Here is a 13,453-nt window from a genome sequence, read left to right as displayed (position 1 = left end):
ATTGGTTCCAGGACCCCTGAATATCCCAAAGTTCATGCATATTTAAGTCCCACATTTGGCCCTGCAGAATCCTCATATATGAAAAGCCAGCCTCCCATATACAGATTTTGCATCCCGGGAATACCGTGTTTTCTATTTGCATTTGGTCTAAAACAAATCCAGCCAGGCACAGCGGCTTGTGCCCGTAATCCCAGCACTTTGAGAGGCTGAGGCAGACAGATCATTTGAGGTCAGGAGTTTGAGACCACTTTAGCCAACATGACAAACCCCATCTCTACTAAAAATACAAAAATTAGCTGTGTGTGGTGGCACACGCCTGCAATCCTAGCTACTTGGAAGGCTGAGGCATGAGAATCACTTGAACCTAGGAGGCGGAGGTTGCAGTGAGCCAAGATCGTGCCATTGCACTCCAGCCTGGACAACAGAGCAAGAGTCAAACCTGTGTTGTTCGAGGGTCTCCTGTAGTTTATGTTGTCCCTCTAGTCCCCATATTTTCTATATCAGTAAATCTGGGGACTTGATTAGACTTAGATTCCTTGGTTGGGGATGACACAGGAAAGCATCATAGGTATACTTTCTGTTTCATTTTATCAGGATATACACAATATCTGGTTGTCTTTTTTTTTTTTTTTTCATTTTGGCTCACTGCAAGCTCCACCTCTTGGGTTCATGCCATTCTTCTGCCTCAGCCTCCCACGTAGCTGGGTTCCAGCTGGATGCCCACTACAGGCATCCGGCAACACACCTGGCCCTTGGTTATCCATTTCTAATGATGTTAAGAGTGATTAGTGGATTCAGATGAAGAACGTTACATTGTCAACATTTTTTAAGTAGTATTTTAAAAATTGAGATATACTTTACATAATAGAAATTTTGCCATTTTTGTTTTGTTTTTTTTTTATTCTAATTTTTTTTTTTTTGGAAACGGAGTTTCGCTCTCGTTGCCCAGGCTGGAGTGCAATGGCACGATCTCGGCTCACTGCAACATCCGCCTCCTGGGTTCAAGCAATTCTCTTGCCTCAGTCTCCGAGAGCTGGGATTACAGGAATCCACCACCACGCCCGGCTAAATTTTATATTTTTAGTAGAGACAGGGTTTCTCCATGTTGGTCAGGCTGGTCTCGAACTCCTGATCTCAAGCAATTCGCCTGCCTCAGCCCCCCAAAGTGCTAGGATTACAGGCGTTAGCCACCGTGCCCGGCTTTATTCATTTATTTTTGAGACAAGGTCTCACTGTCGCCCAGTCTAGAGTGCACTACTACGATCATAGCTCACTGCAGCCTTGAACTTGTAGGTTCAAGCGATGTTTTTGCCTAAGCCTCCCTGAGTAGCCAAGACTATAGGTGTGTGCCACACCACCTGGCTAATTTTTTATATTTTTTACTTAGTTTATTCTTTCCTTCTTTTCTTTTCTCTTTTCTTTTTTTTTTTTCCGAGAGGTAATCTTGCTCTGTTGCCCAAGCTAGAGTGCAGTGGTATGATCTCGGCTCACTGCTCACTGCAGCCTCCGCCTCCCAGTTCACACGATTCTCCTGCCTCAGCCTCCTGAGTAGCTGGGACTACAGGTTCCTGCCACCATGCCCAGCTAATTTTTGTATTGTTAGAAGAGACGGGGTTTCACCATGTTGGCCAGGCTGTACTCAAACTCCTGACCTCAGGTGATCCACCTCCGCCTCGGCCTCCGAAAGTGCTGGGATTATAGGCGTGAGCTACCCACGCCCAGCCCATTTCTTTATTTTTTGAAACACGGTCTCATTCTGTCACCCAGGCTGGAGTGCAGTGACATGACCACAGCTCACTGCAGCCTTGAACTCCTGGGCTCAAGCAGTCCTTCCACTTCAGCCTCCTGAGTAGCTGGAACCCAGGCATGTGCCACCACGCCCAGCTATATTGCATTACTTTTAAAAGATTAATTGAGAAAAACAATAGAGAATATCTGCTTCCCCAGTTAGAGTGTGTTGGAATTTTGCCAATCTTAAATGGTATCTCATTGCAGTTTTAATTTATATTTGTCTTATTTTTAGTTCAATTAAGTACCTTTCCATTTGAAGGGTCCATTTTCATTTCTTTTCTGTGAACTGTGAATTCATATTCTTTTGCTCATTTTTGTATCTGATTGTTGGTCTTAATTTTTAGAGAACGTGTAGTTTTTCTTCTGATTCTTAACGCCTAGGTCACTTTAATTGTACTGAGAAAAAAATCAAAATGTGCAGTCATCTTATTCCTTTGATGTCTTTGCCCAGTAACAGTGGTGCAATCTTGCAAAATATTTTAAACACACAAGCAGGAGTAAAACAATATGATGATTACTGAAATAATACGCACAAATCTTAAAACTCCAGGCCGTATTTATTTATACATACATATACAGTGGTGGTACTCCAGGTGCTCCCTGCCCAGTCAGTCCCTTTCTCTCTGTAGGTAATTACTGTCATGAATTCAGTGTATTTTACACCCATGTAAGTGCTTTTCTTATACTTTCTCTACGTGTTTATGCTTCTGCAAAAATTATTTAGTATTCTGTAGGTTTTAATTTTTTTTGTTTTTAGATGGAGTTGTGCTCTCTTGCCATTCTCCTGCCTTAGCCTCCCAAGTAGCTGGAACTGCAGGTGCCCACCAATTTTTGATAGAGACAGGGTTCGCTATCTTGGCCAGGCTAGTCTCGAACTCCTTGACCTCAGGTGATCCACCCGCCTCGGCCTCCCAAAGTGCTGGGATTAGTCATGATTCACCACGCCTGGCCTAGGTTTTAAATTTTTGTTTATATAAATGACATCATACCGTGGGTTTCATTTTTGTTTTTTGTTTTTTGTTTTTTTTTTAAAGACAGAGTCTTCGCTCTGTTGCTCAGGCTGGAGTGCAGTGGCATGATCTCAGCTCACTGCAAGCTCCGCCTTCCAGGTTCACGCCATTCTCCTGCCTCAGCCTCCTGAGTAGCTAGGACTACAGGTGACTGCTACCACGCCCGGCTAAATTTTTTTTGTATTTTTTAGTAGAGACGGAGTTTCACCATGTTAGCCACGATGTTCTTGATCTCCTGACCTTGTGATCCACCCCCCTTGGCCTCCCAAAGTGTTGGGATTACAGGCGTGAGCCACCGCGCCCAGCCTTTTCTGTTTTATTTTGAGAATGGGGTCTTGCTCTGTTACCCAGGCTGGAGTGCAGTGGTGCGATCATAGCTTACCTCAGCCAGGAAATTCTGGACTCAAGCGATCCTCCTGCCTTAGCCTCCCTAATTGATGGGATTACAGGCATGCTCCACGATACCCTGCTACATCATGACTGTGCTTAACATCGTTTTTGAGTTATTAATTTAGTAACTAAAATGATCCACCTACATCAGCCTCTCAAGTAGTTGGGACTACAGGAATTCACTACCATGCCCAGCTAATTATTTATTTATTTTTTTTTTTAAATAGAGATGGGGTCTCGCTATCTTGCCCAAGCTGATCTTGAGCTCCTGGGCTTAAGCGATTGTTCTACCTTGGTTTCCCAAAGTATTGGGATTACAGACAGGAATGAACCATGATACCCAGCAGGCTTTTCTAGTTTAGACTAACGAATATTTCAAATTTAGAGGTTTTTAATGAAGATTGTTCTTATATTTGTTGCTTTTTGGGGGTGGGGAGAGAACAAAAAATGAGACACAAAAAGGTTAAATAACTTTTTCAGAAATATCTACTAGTGATAATTCTTAAGTTTGGTGAAATCTTAGTCTGCTTCTCTGTTGTATTATTCTGTGGTATGTTGATTTATCTACAAGATGTTATCCTCATAGTTTTGTGCTCTGAAAAGGAGAATTTAGAAAGTGGAAATTGAACCATTATGTGCAAGTAAAAGTTTTCATTTCTGGGCAGCATCTATTAGAGCTTAAAAATAACAAATTGTTTAAATCAACAAGCCCTTCTCTTCCAGTTGTCTTTTACCCAAATATGGAATCATTGCATTTAGAGCATGTATATTATTGTGTTTTTTAGGTGCCAAAAGAGCATCTTTTAGTCTCGATTCCTCTCTTGATTAATCATCTTCAAGCTGAAAGTATTGTTGTTCATACTTATGCAGCTCATGCTCTTGAACGACTCTTTACTATGCGAGGGCCTAACAATGCCACTCTGTGAGTATTTTATTCTAAAGTTTTTTAGCCTGTGATAGGGGCTGTACTGTGCTGGTCAAAGATATCTCTGAATGTTTTCATAATTTCACTAGCAGGAAAACAAATGTCTGCTTTTTATTCATTTACACTCTCTCATTCTAAAAGGATTTGAGGCTGCTTACCAAAATAGCTGCATTATGACAATACAATTAAATAAACTGGAGCCGAGGAAAGTAACTGGAATAAAGTTAACAAACAGAAATGTGTGTCAAAGGATCCTATATAGTAGTTAAAGAAATTCCAGATTTTATTTGGAGTCTCTTAGCAGCCAAGGCAAAGAGGGAAACTTGGGGAGTTAAAATTTTCACAGTGTTTATGAGATTAAAATTAAAGCAGAGGATACTGTACAATAGTAGTAGTGGTGTTCTCAGCAACATCATGTAACAGTTATTTTCATGTGGCTATTTGCCTAATGTCACTTATTTCTGAGATATGACCTAACCGAATGAAAGTAATTCACTAGGGGCCAAGAAAATAGCTCTTCTGGCCTGAACTAAGGATGAAATAGAGAGGAATGGATGGTCTGCCTGTCTTTCAGGCCACTATTCAACAGTATTATTTCTTGAAATTAAGCTTTGGGTAAGAGATGGAAAACAGTTCTAGGTTCTTTCCTTCATCAAGAACTTGAAGTACAGATACTCTCAGTGGCCAATTAAGAGTAGAAAGGACATCCTTTGAGGTGAGTCAAGCCAGTACCTATCTTCAGGCCCAGAATTTATACAGAAAATAGTTCTGAATCTTGCTCCACCTCCAAAAAAAAAAAAAAAAAAAATGATGGAGACCCCTGAGATTCTGAGTTCTGTTCTCAGTGGTAATAGATACAAACCAGGGACAAGTGCAACTTTAGATGTTGTTGGGTTTAGCTGGCTTTTTGGTTCAGTTGTGTTTGGTTCTCGATGTGCCTTCTTAAGAGCCTAACATGAGCACATGTAAAAAAAATTATTTTCCTAAACTATCAATTGTCAGTGGTGGGAGATGGCTCATTTTATGCTGAGAAGGGTGACATAGTGGTTGCCAAGGGTAATCCGCAGTGACAAGCTCAAGAGTTGGTAGTGACTGAAAGCTGTTTTTTCATCTATAGCTTTACAGCTGCAGAAATCGCACCGTTTGTTGAGATTCTGCTAACAAACCTTTTCAAAGCTCTCACACTTCCTGGCTCTTCAGAAAATGAATATATTATGAAAGGTAGGCTGTTTCCCTGGTGTGCAGACTACAGGTATCTAATCTCAGATTGTAAGGGTAAGTATAACCTGAGTTATACTTCAGGTTATACAGTCTATGAACCAGATGTTTACCAAGGAGTAAGTTAGTTTAGGTATTTCAAAATGAAAAACATTATCTTGTTTACTGTTGACAGTAATTTTTTTTTTTTTTTGAGACAGAGTCTTGCTCCATTGCCCAGGCTGGAGTGCAATGGCTTGATCTCAGCTCACTGCCACCTCTCCCTTCTGGGTTCAAGTGATTCTCCTGCCTCACCCTGCTGAGTAACTGGGATTACAGGCACGCCCCACCATGCCCGGCTAATTTTTGTATTTTTAATAGAGACAGGGTTTTGCCATATTGGCCAGGCTGGTCTCAAACTCCTGATCTCAAATATCTGCCTGCCTCAGCCTCCCAAAGTGCTGGGATTAGAGGCCACTGCACCTGGCCAACAGTAATCTTAATTTGATATGGAACCTCTCGTTACAGAAAATGTAGCAAAGCCCTTTTTTTCTTCCCTAGACTGAGTTTCTTTAAGGCAAAGAAGAGATCATGCAACATTTATTAACTGCATGTTTATCTTGATAGGGGCGAAATGTGGGTGCCTGTGGTAGACTCTATACAAATCGTCTTCTTACATACTGCCAAGAACACAGGCAGCTGTATGCGTCCACAGGCCGGTGTATCCATCCACCAGGCACTACATTAGTTGGGTGTCCTGGTGCCAGCTCTGAATTGAGAGACAGTCTCACTGTTTTTCACTGTTGCATCCCAAAAGCCTACCACATTGGGTCATAGGAAGTACTTTTCAGAGAAACTCCCTGATCCTTCCAGTCTGGATCAGAAATCCTAGAGTGGATGTGTGTGTCTGTTTCCAACACTGTCCTTCCCCCAGCAATGATGTGTAATTACTGCTGTTTAATGTCTTTTTTTTTTGAGATAGAGTTTCACTCTTGTTGCCCAGGCTGGAGTGCAATGGCACAATCTCAGCTCACTGCAGCCTCACCCTCCTGGGTTCAAGCAATTCGCCTTCTTCAGCCTCCCGAGTAGTTGGGATTATAGGCATGTGCCACCATGCCCAGCTAATTTTGGATTTTTAGTAGAGACGGGGTTTCTGCATGTTGGTCAGGCTGGTCTCAAGCTCCCAACCTCAGGTGATTCACCTGCCTCGGCCTCCCAAAGTGCTGGGATTTCAGGTGTGAGCCACTGCGCCCAGCCTTGATGTCCATTTCTATGAAGCCAACTAGTTTGTGGTCTTCATTACTGTGTTTTTAGGGTATGTAAGTATACACAGTATGTAATACCTTCCCTGTACAGCTGTATGAGTGAATGAAATAATTGTGCGCCAGCCTAGTGGAGGAGTACCAATTTATCCTCTAACCCTTTTAACCCAGGTCAGGGAAAGATTTTCTCTAGGAAGTGATGTCTAAGCTGAGATGCGACCTAACCGAATGTTAGGTGTGAGGGATAGGTAGCAATCTGTTGAAGGATGGATGAGTCTTTGGCTCTGGTAGAGGAGGAAACATTATGTGCACAGTTCAGGAGGCAAGAGCAGATGGCTTTCTATCCTTTCTACCTGGCATGTATTTGGGGCTCTGCTTAGTAAACATTTATTTTGGAAATGTTATTTGTGGAAAGAGCTTTCATACATTTTTAGCTGACAAATTTCTTTTTCTCCCATGCTTCCTATTTTTAACCCATTTATGGTCTTACTTTTGAGCAATATTTTTGCAATTTGGACTCTGTGGCTTTACATGTATTTTTAGAATTTTTTAAGGCTCCTAATCTCCCTTTTTTTTTGAGTGAGGTGGGTAGGCAGTTTTCTCTTTCAGTTTCCTGTAGTGTGAGATCATGTTTCCTTAGGCTAGGGCTAAACATTTTCTGATGCTGATTTCTTTTTTTCTTTTTTTCTTTTTTTTTTTTTTGAGAGAGAGTCTCGCTCTGTCTCCCAGGCTGGAGTGCAGTGGCATGATCTTGGCTCACTGCAACCTCCACTTCCCAGGTTCAGGTGATTCTCACACCTCAGCCTCCTGAGTGGCTGGGACTATAGAGGTGCACCACATACCTGGTTAATTTTGCTATTTTTTTTTAATAGAGATGAGTTTCTCCATGTTGGCCAGGTTGGTCTCAAACTCTGGCCTCAAGTGATCCGCCAGCCTTGGCCTCCCGAAGTGCTGGGGTTACAGGTGTGAGCCACCAAGCATGACCTCTGCTACTGATTTCTAAGAGAAAGAGACCCCCAAACAGTTCTCTCAGACTCACCTGCTCCGTTCATGTCAGCTCACTGTTTCTTCCTCTTAGCCTCTTTAGTTCATTATTTTTTAAACCTTGAGACTTCTAGAAATACTTATTTCTCAGCTAAATTTTGTTGCCAACCCCGTCCTAATTTTAAAAGGAAGGGAAATTTAGATTATTTTTAAATGTAGAGAGCTATCTCGGGGTTGTCTAAGCATCTTAAAATTTAGTTGATGAATTAGTGCGCTTTTTTCCCCCCAGTCGCTCTCTTATTCTGAAGTTTAACTAAACTCTATTTGTTTTTGCTGTTTTTATATTTTACAGCTATCATGAGAAGTTTTTCTCTCCTACAAGAAGCCATAATCCCCTACATCCCTACTCTCATCACTCAGCTTACACAGAAGCTATTAGCTGTTAGTAAGGTAATAGAGCCAATTTTGAAAGTGGGGTTCCTTTTTTATTTGCTCCAAACTGTTTGGGCCTCAGAACTCTTTGGCACTACGTGAAGCTTTAGAGAAGGTCTATGAATTCTTACTGACGAGCCGCTAATGTACTTTTCTGAAAGTGTGGGCATGCTGCTAGATTGGAGACATAATAGCAGTCACCTTTAAGTGTATGCTAGAAGCTTGAATACATTTTCATTCTCATTACAAAAGTAACATGTTTATTGTAGAAAAAGAAAGTGCAGATGATCCAGAATTACCTTAAATAGAGTTAAGTAGGCTTTGCACTAAATGGATATAAAAGAGGCTATCTGGACTTCCATGAAATGATGATTAAAATTCCTTTGTGTTTTCTTCCTTACTCTTATTTCTCAAAAGGAAAGTTTACTCTTTGATCAAAATTTTACAGATACTTAGATTCATGTTTATTAACACTGTTTTAGAAAATAAAAAATCAGTTTAAGGCTGACAATTCCTTTTTAGATGCTATTCTTGATCTTATGAGAATTAGATCAATTCATAGGAAGTGTTGGAGGGATTTTGGAGAACAGAGTGATTATTGTTCAACTGAGTAAGGGTCTTTGGATTACTTAGGGCCTTGAGGGATGGAGGGGGAAGGGAACCCAAGTCTCCACCTCCCATATGTATACAATCTCATGTTCTGATCGAGTCAGATTTGTATGCTAATAGCCTTCAAAGAGCTTGTTTAAAGAAAAATGGGGTTTTGTTGCTTAAAAAGAACATAAAAAAACTACTCATTTGGGGGATCATCACTCAGTAGACATAGACATTGCGGCCCACAGAAGTTAAGGCTAGTGGCATTACTAGGACTTAGTATTTCTTCTCTGCAAGGGCACATGGGTTTAAGACAAGTTACTTACAGCTCTGGGAGCTGAGGTTTGTATAAGCAACTCGATGTTAACTCTGAAGTATTTTTTTCATAGTGGACTTTGGGCCATTAAAAAAAATTCAAATGAACAAGCACTAGATTGTTGTAATTGGTGTTTTTTTCTTAATTTTGATTTTTAAAAAATAAGCTGGTCTCTATTTTAAATGTGTTTTATAAAGGTTAAGTGTGGATTATTAGCATAATTGGCTTTTTTTTTTTTTTTAAATTTCAGAACCCAAGCAAACCTCACTTTAATCACTACATGTTTGAAGCAATATGTTTATCCATAAGAATAACTTGCAAAGCTAACCCTGCTGCTGTTGTAAATTTTGAGGAGGCTTTGTTTTTGGTGTTTACTGAAATCTTACAAAATGATGTGCAAGGTAAGTTAACGAAAATTATTTTCTTTGTAATGGAATGAAATTAACATTGCTATAAAATGCAGCCTGCCTAAGCGATGTGGGCCTTTTGTGTCAGCCATTCCTTCTGAAGCTCACAGCTCTGTTTTTACTTTTATCAACAGAATTTATTCCATACGTCTTTCAAGTGATGTCTTTGCTTCTGGAAACACACAAAAATGACATCCCGTCTTCCTATATGGCCTTATTTCCTCATCTCCTTCAGCCAGTGCTTTGGGAAAGAACAGGAAATATTCCTGCTCTAGTGAGGCTTCTCCAAGCATTCTTAGAACGCGGTTCAAACACAATAGCAAGTGCTGCAGCTGACAAAATTGTGAGTCAGTTTTTGATATAACTGTAATTTTATAAAGTAGCTTGGAGAAACTGGGGATGGCAGATGTGTGGAATTTTTTTATTTAAAATAAATTTAAGGCTGGGGGCAGTGGCTCAAGCCCACCACTTTGGGAGCCTCTAGTGGAAGGATCCCTTGAGCCAAGGAGTTTAAGACCAGCCTGAGCAACATGGTGAGACCTATCTCTACAAAGAAAAAAAAAGCTTTTTAATTAGCTGGACACAGTGGAGCATGCCTGTGGTCCCATCTACTTGGAAGGCTAAGGTGAGAGGGTTGCTTGAGCTCAGGAGTTTGAGGCTGCAGTGAGCCATGATCTCACCATTGCACTCCATCCTGGGCAACAGAGCTAGACCTTGTCTCTTAAAAAAATGATAATAATAAGGGAAATAATTACTAGGAAATGTTATGGTATGTTTTATTAGAATTCTATATCCTTTACTTATGTATAGCCGTGATAGAAAATTGTAAAAACAGAGCCAAACAGGTTGATTTTAAGAACTTAACTTTGGTCAGGCGTGCTGGCTCACACCTGTAATCTCAGCACTTTGAGAGACTGAGGTGGGCAGATCACCTGAGGTCAGGAGTTCAAGACCAGCCTGGTCAACATGGTGAAACCCTGTCTCTACTAAAAATAAAAATTAGCTGGGTGTGGTGGCACATGCCTGTAATCCCAGGTACTTGGGAGGCTGAGGCAGGAGAATCATTTGAACCTGGGAAGCAGAGGCAGCGAGCCAAGAGCACCCCATTGCACTCCAGTCTGGGCAACAAGAGTGAAACTCCATCTCAAAAAAAAAAAAAAAAAATTAATAGCTATGTGGGAGGAATTTTTCCCCATATGTTCCAGAAATAATTAAAGAGAAAAGGATAATTAGATTATTACAGTATGAACTTGTTTTAAGACACATATCATGTTTAACTTTTTTAATAATTATTCCTGTTTGTTAACCATTTGCTCTTGGATCTCATTTCTTACAGCCTGGGTTACTAGGTGTCTTTCAGAAGCTGATTGCATCCAAAGCAAATGACCACCAAGGTTTTTATCTTCTAAACAGTATAATAGAGCACATGCCTCCGTGAGTATGACTACTTTGTGCATTTATTCAGAAATTTTGTTAGGTGCTCAGAAAAGTGCTGAATTTATATTGTTGATTTTTTAAAATTCTTTAGTGAATCGGTTGACCAATATAGGAAACAAATCTTCATTCTGCTATTCCAGAGACTTCAGAATTCCAAAACAACCAAGTTTATCAAGAGTAAGTAAAATCATCTGGATGTTCTGCAGAAGTAATGAAAGAAAGTAGCTAAAACTCTTAGACTTTATGGTTGCAGATAAACTTTTTATCTGTTTTAAACTTTATGCAAAAAATACTTGGCCACGTGTGGAGGTTCACGCCTGTAATCGCAGCACTTTGGGTGGCCAAGTGCGGTGGATCACCTGAGGTCAGGAGTTCAAGACCAGCCTGGGCAACATGGCGAAACCCTGTCCCTACGAAAAGTGCAAAAAAATTAGCCAGGCATGGTGGCATGTGCCTGTAGTCCCAGCTGCTTGGGAGGCTGAGGTGGGAGGATCACTTGAGTCCCAGAGGTTGAGGCTGCAGTGAGCCAAGATCACACCCACTGCACTCCATCCTAGGTGATAGAGTGAAGCCCTGTTTCAAAAAAAAAAAAAGAAAGTATTTTAAGGGCCTGGTGCGGTGGCTCTCATCTGTAATCCCAGTACTTTGGGAGGTGAAAGTGGGAGTATTCCTTGAGCCCAGGAGTTAAAGACCAGCCTGGGCAACATGGTAAGACCCTGTCTCTGCAAAAGAGCCAAGCATGGTGGTGTGCGCCTGTAGTCCCAGCTACTCAGGCAGCAGAGGTGGGAGGATCACTTGAGCCTGGGAAGTTAAGGCTGCGTGAGCTGTTATCACGCTGTTGCACCCAGCCGAGGTGACAGAGTGAAACCTTCTCACAAGAAAAAAGAATAGTTTAAGATGTTTGTGTTCTCCAAACATTAAGTTAGTGTCAGTCATATTGTGTTCCAGAGGTTGGTTTATGGTTGGATACCAAAACATTTTTTCAATAGAGTGAATAATATGAGGAAATATAAATCAAAGAGAGATGGCATGTAAAGGTCTATGATAGAAAGGCAAGTTTTCTATTTATTAGAAGGCAAGTATTGACGCCACAGCCTTTGGATGTTAATGATTATGCATAGGTTTATTTTGCAGACTTCTCAATTACCAGTTTAGTGTGTGAGTTCTCTGTGTTGATATTCTGTATCTTCTTTCAACAGGTTTTTTAGTCTTTATTAATTTGTATTGCATAAAATATGGGGCACTAGCACTACAAGAAATATTTGATGGTATACAACCAAAGTAAGTTTGTTTTTATTATTTTTTAAAGGAAGAAAATGTTTTGACTTTTTTTTAGTACAAATCAGTATCTCTGTCTTACAGATGATGTTGTGGTTCTTGGTATGGAGATAGTATCTGTGGTTTTCAAAATATTCTTAGGTATTGGGTGTAAAGAAAAAGTAATCCTGGCCCAGCGTGGTGGCTCACGCTCGTAATCCCAGCACTCTGGGAGGCTGAGGAGGGAGGATTTAGCTCAGGAGTTGGAGACCAGCCTGGGCAATATAGTGAGACCCCATCGCAAAAAAAGAAAAAATATCCTGAAATCATTTTTCTAATCCTCTAGTTAGAGGACCCTCTACACGCTGGCATTCTCCACAGCCAGTGTTCTATATTATGTTAAATGGTCAGTGTTGTCTCCAGGAGCCTGCCTTATTCAAACTAACAGCAGAAAACACCACATGTTCTCACTCATAGGTGAGAATCGAACAGTGAGAACACTTGGACACAGGGCAGGGAACATCACACTCTGGGGCCTGTCATGGGGTGGAGGGCAGGGGGAGGGATAGCATTAGGAGAAATAAGTAATGTAAATGACGAGTTAATGGATGCCGCAAACCACCTTGGCACATATATACATTATGTAACAAACCTGCACGTTGAGTACATGTACCCTAGAACTTAAAGTATAATTAAAAAAAAAAAAACAAAACCCTAACAGCAGAATTTTCCTTCCCCCTTTTTTAAAAAATCATGCTAATCTTCTCCATATTGTTCCAATTTTAGTATATGTGCTGCTAATGCAAACACAGCAGAATTTTTCAAATGAGAAATACTTAGGACCAATAAAACTTTGTTTTTGACTTATCTGGTAGATATGCAAAGAATGTATCTGGGTGGCATTTCCCATGAGGGAATAAAACAATTATAACGAAAATAAAAAGAACAACTATTAGGGAAAGTTTCTTTGGAGACGGTTAGATCACTGTACCTCTGTTATGTCTCAAATTCTACACTGACTGAAAAATGAATTACTCTGGAAAGCAGACCAGAAAACATGGCTTCCGGCAGTAGGGGATTTTGAGGAAATCTCATGCACTGCTAGTGGGAGCCTGAATTAGCATGATCTTTCTGGAGAGCAAAACATATGCACTTTTTATCCAGAGCATTAGAATTGCCATACTCTTTGAGCCATATTTCCACTTCAAATAATTGATTCTATTAACGCATAAACTGAGGATTTTGCATCATTTAGAATTGTGGAAAACTTCACTTCTAGCATGTTTGCAACAACATAGAATGATTGGCCAAGGCCAGGCGCGGTGGCTCAAGCCTGTAATCCCAGCACTTTGGGAGGCCGAGACGGGCGGATCAGGAGGTCAGGAGATCGAGACCATCCTGGCTAACACGGTGAAACCCCGTCTCTACTAAAAAATACAAAAAACTAGCCG

General features: G+C 40.7%; 1 protein-coding gene across 1 annotated transcript in view; it reads left to right on the top strand.

Annotated features, from left to right (window-relative positions):
* The window catches only part of CSE1L (CSE1 chromosome segregation 1-like (yeast)), a 48,229-nt gene that overhangs the window by 30,899 nt on the left and 3,877 nt on the right, over nucleotides 1–13,453 (top strand). Inside the window, 8 exon segments of the mRNA XM_011928833.1 lie at nucleotides 3,915–4,113; nucleotides 5,234–5,337; nucleotides 7,912–8,009; nucleotides 9,152–9,302; nucleotides 9,443–9,651; nucleotides 10,645–10,742; nucleotides 10,837–10,922; nucleotides 11,945–12,026. Of these exon segments, the coding sequence (XP_011784223.1) occupies nucleotides 3,915–4,113; nucleotides 5,234–5,337; nucleotides 7,912–8,009; nucleotides 9,152–9,302; nucleotides 9,443–9,651; nucleotides 10,645–10,742; nucleotides 10,837–10,922; nucleotides 11,945–12,026 (1,027 nt within the window).

The sequence above is a fragment of the Colobus angolensis genome, unplaced genomic scaffold (assembly GCF_000951035.1).
Source record: "Colobus angolensis palliatus isolate OR3802 unplaced genomic scaffold, Cang.pa_1.0 Scaffold8, whole genome shotgun sequence".
NCBI lineage: Eukaryota > Metazoa > Chordata > Mammalia > Primates > Cercopithecidae > Colobus > Colobus angolensis.
This window is presented reverse-complemented; position numbering and strand designations above follow the sequence as displayed.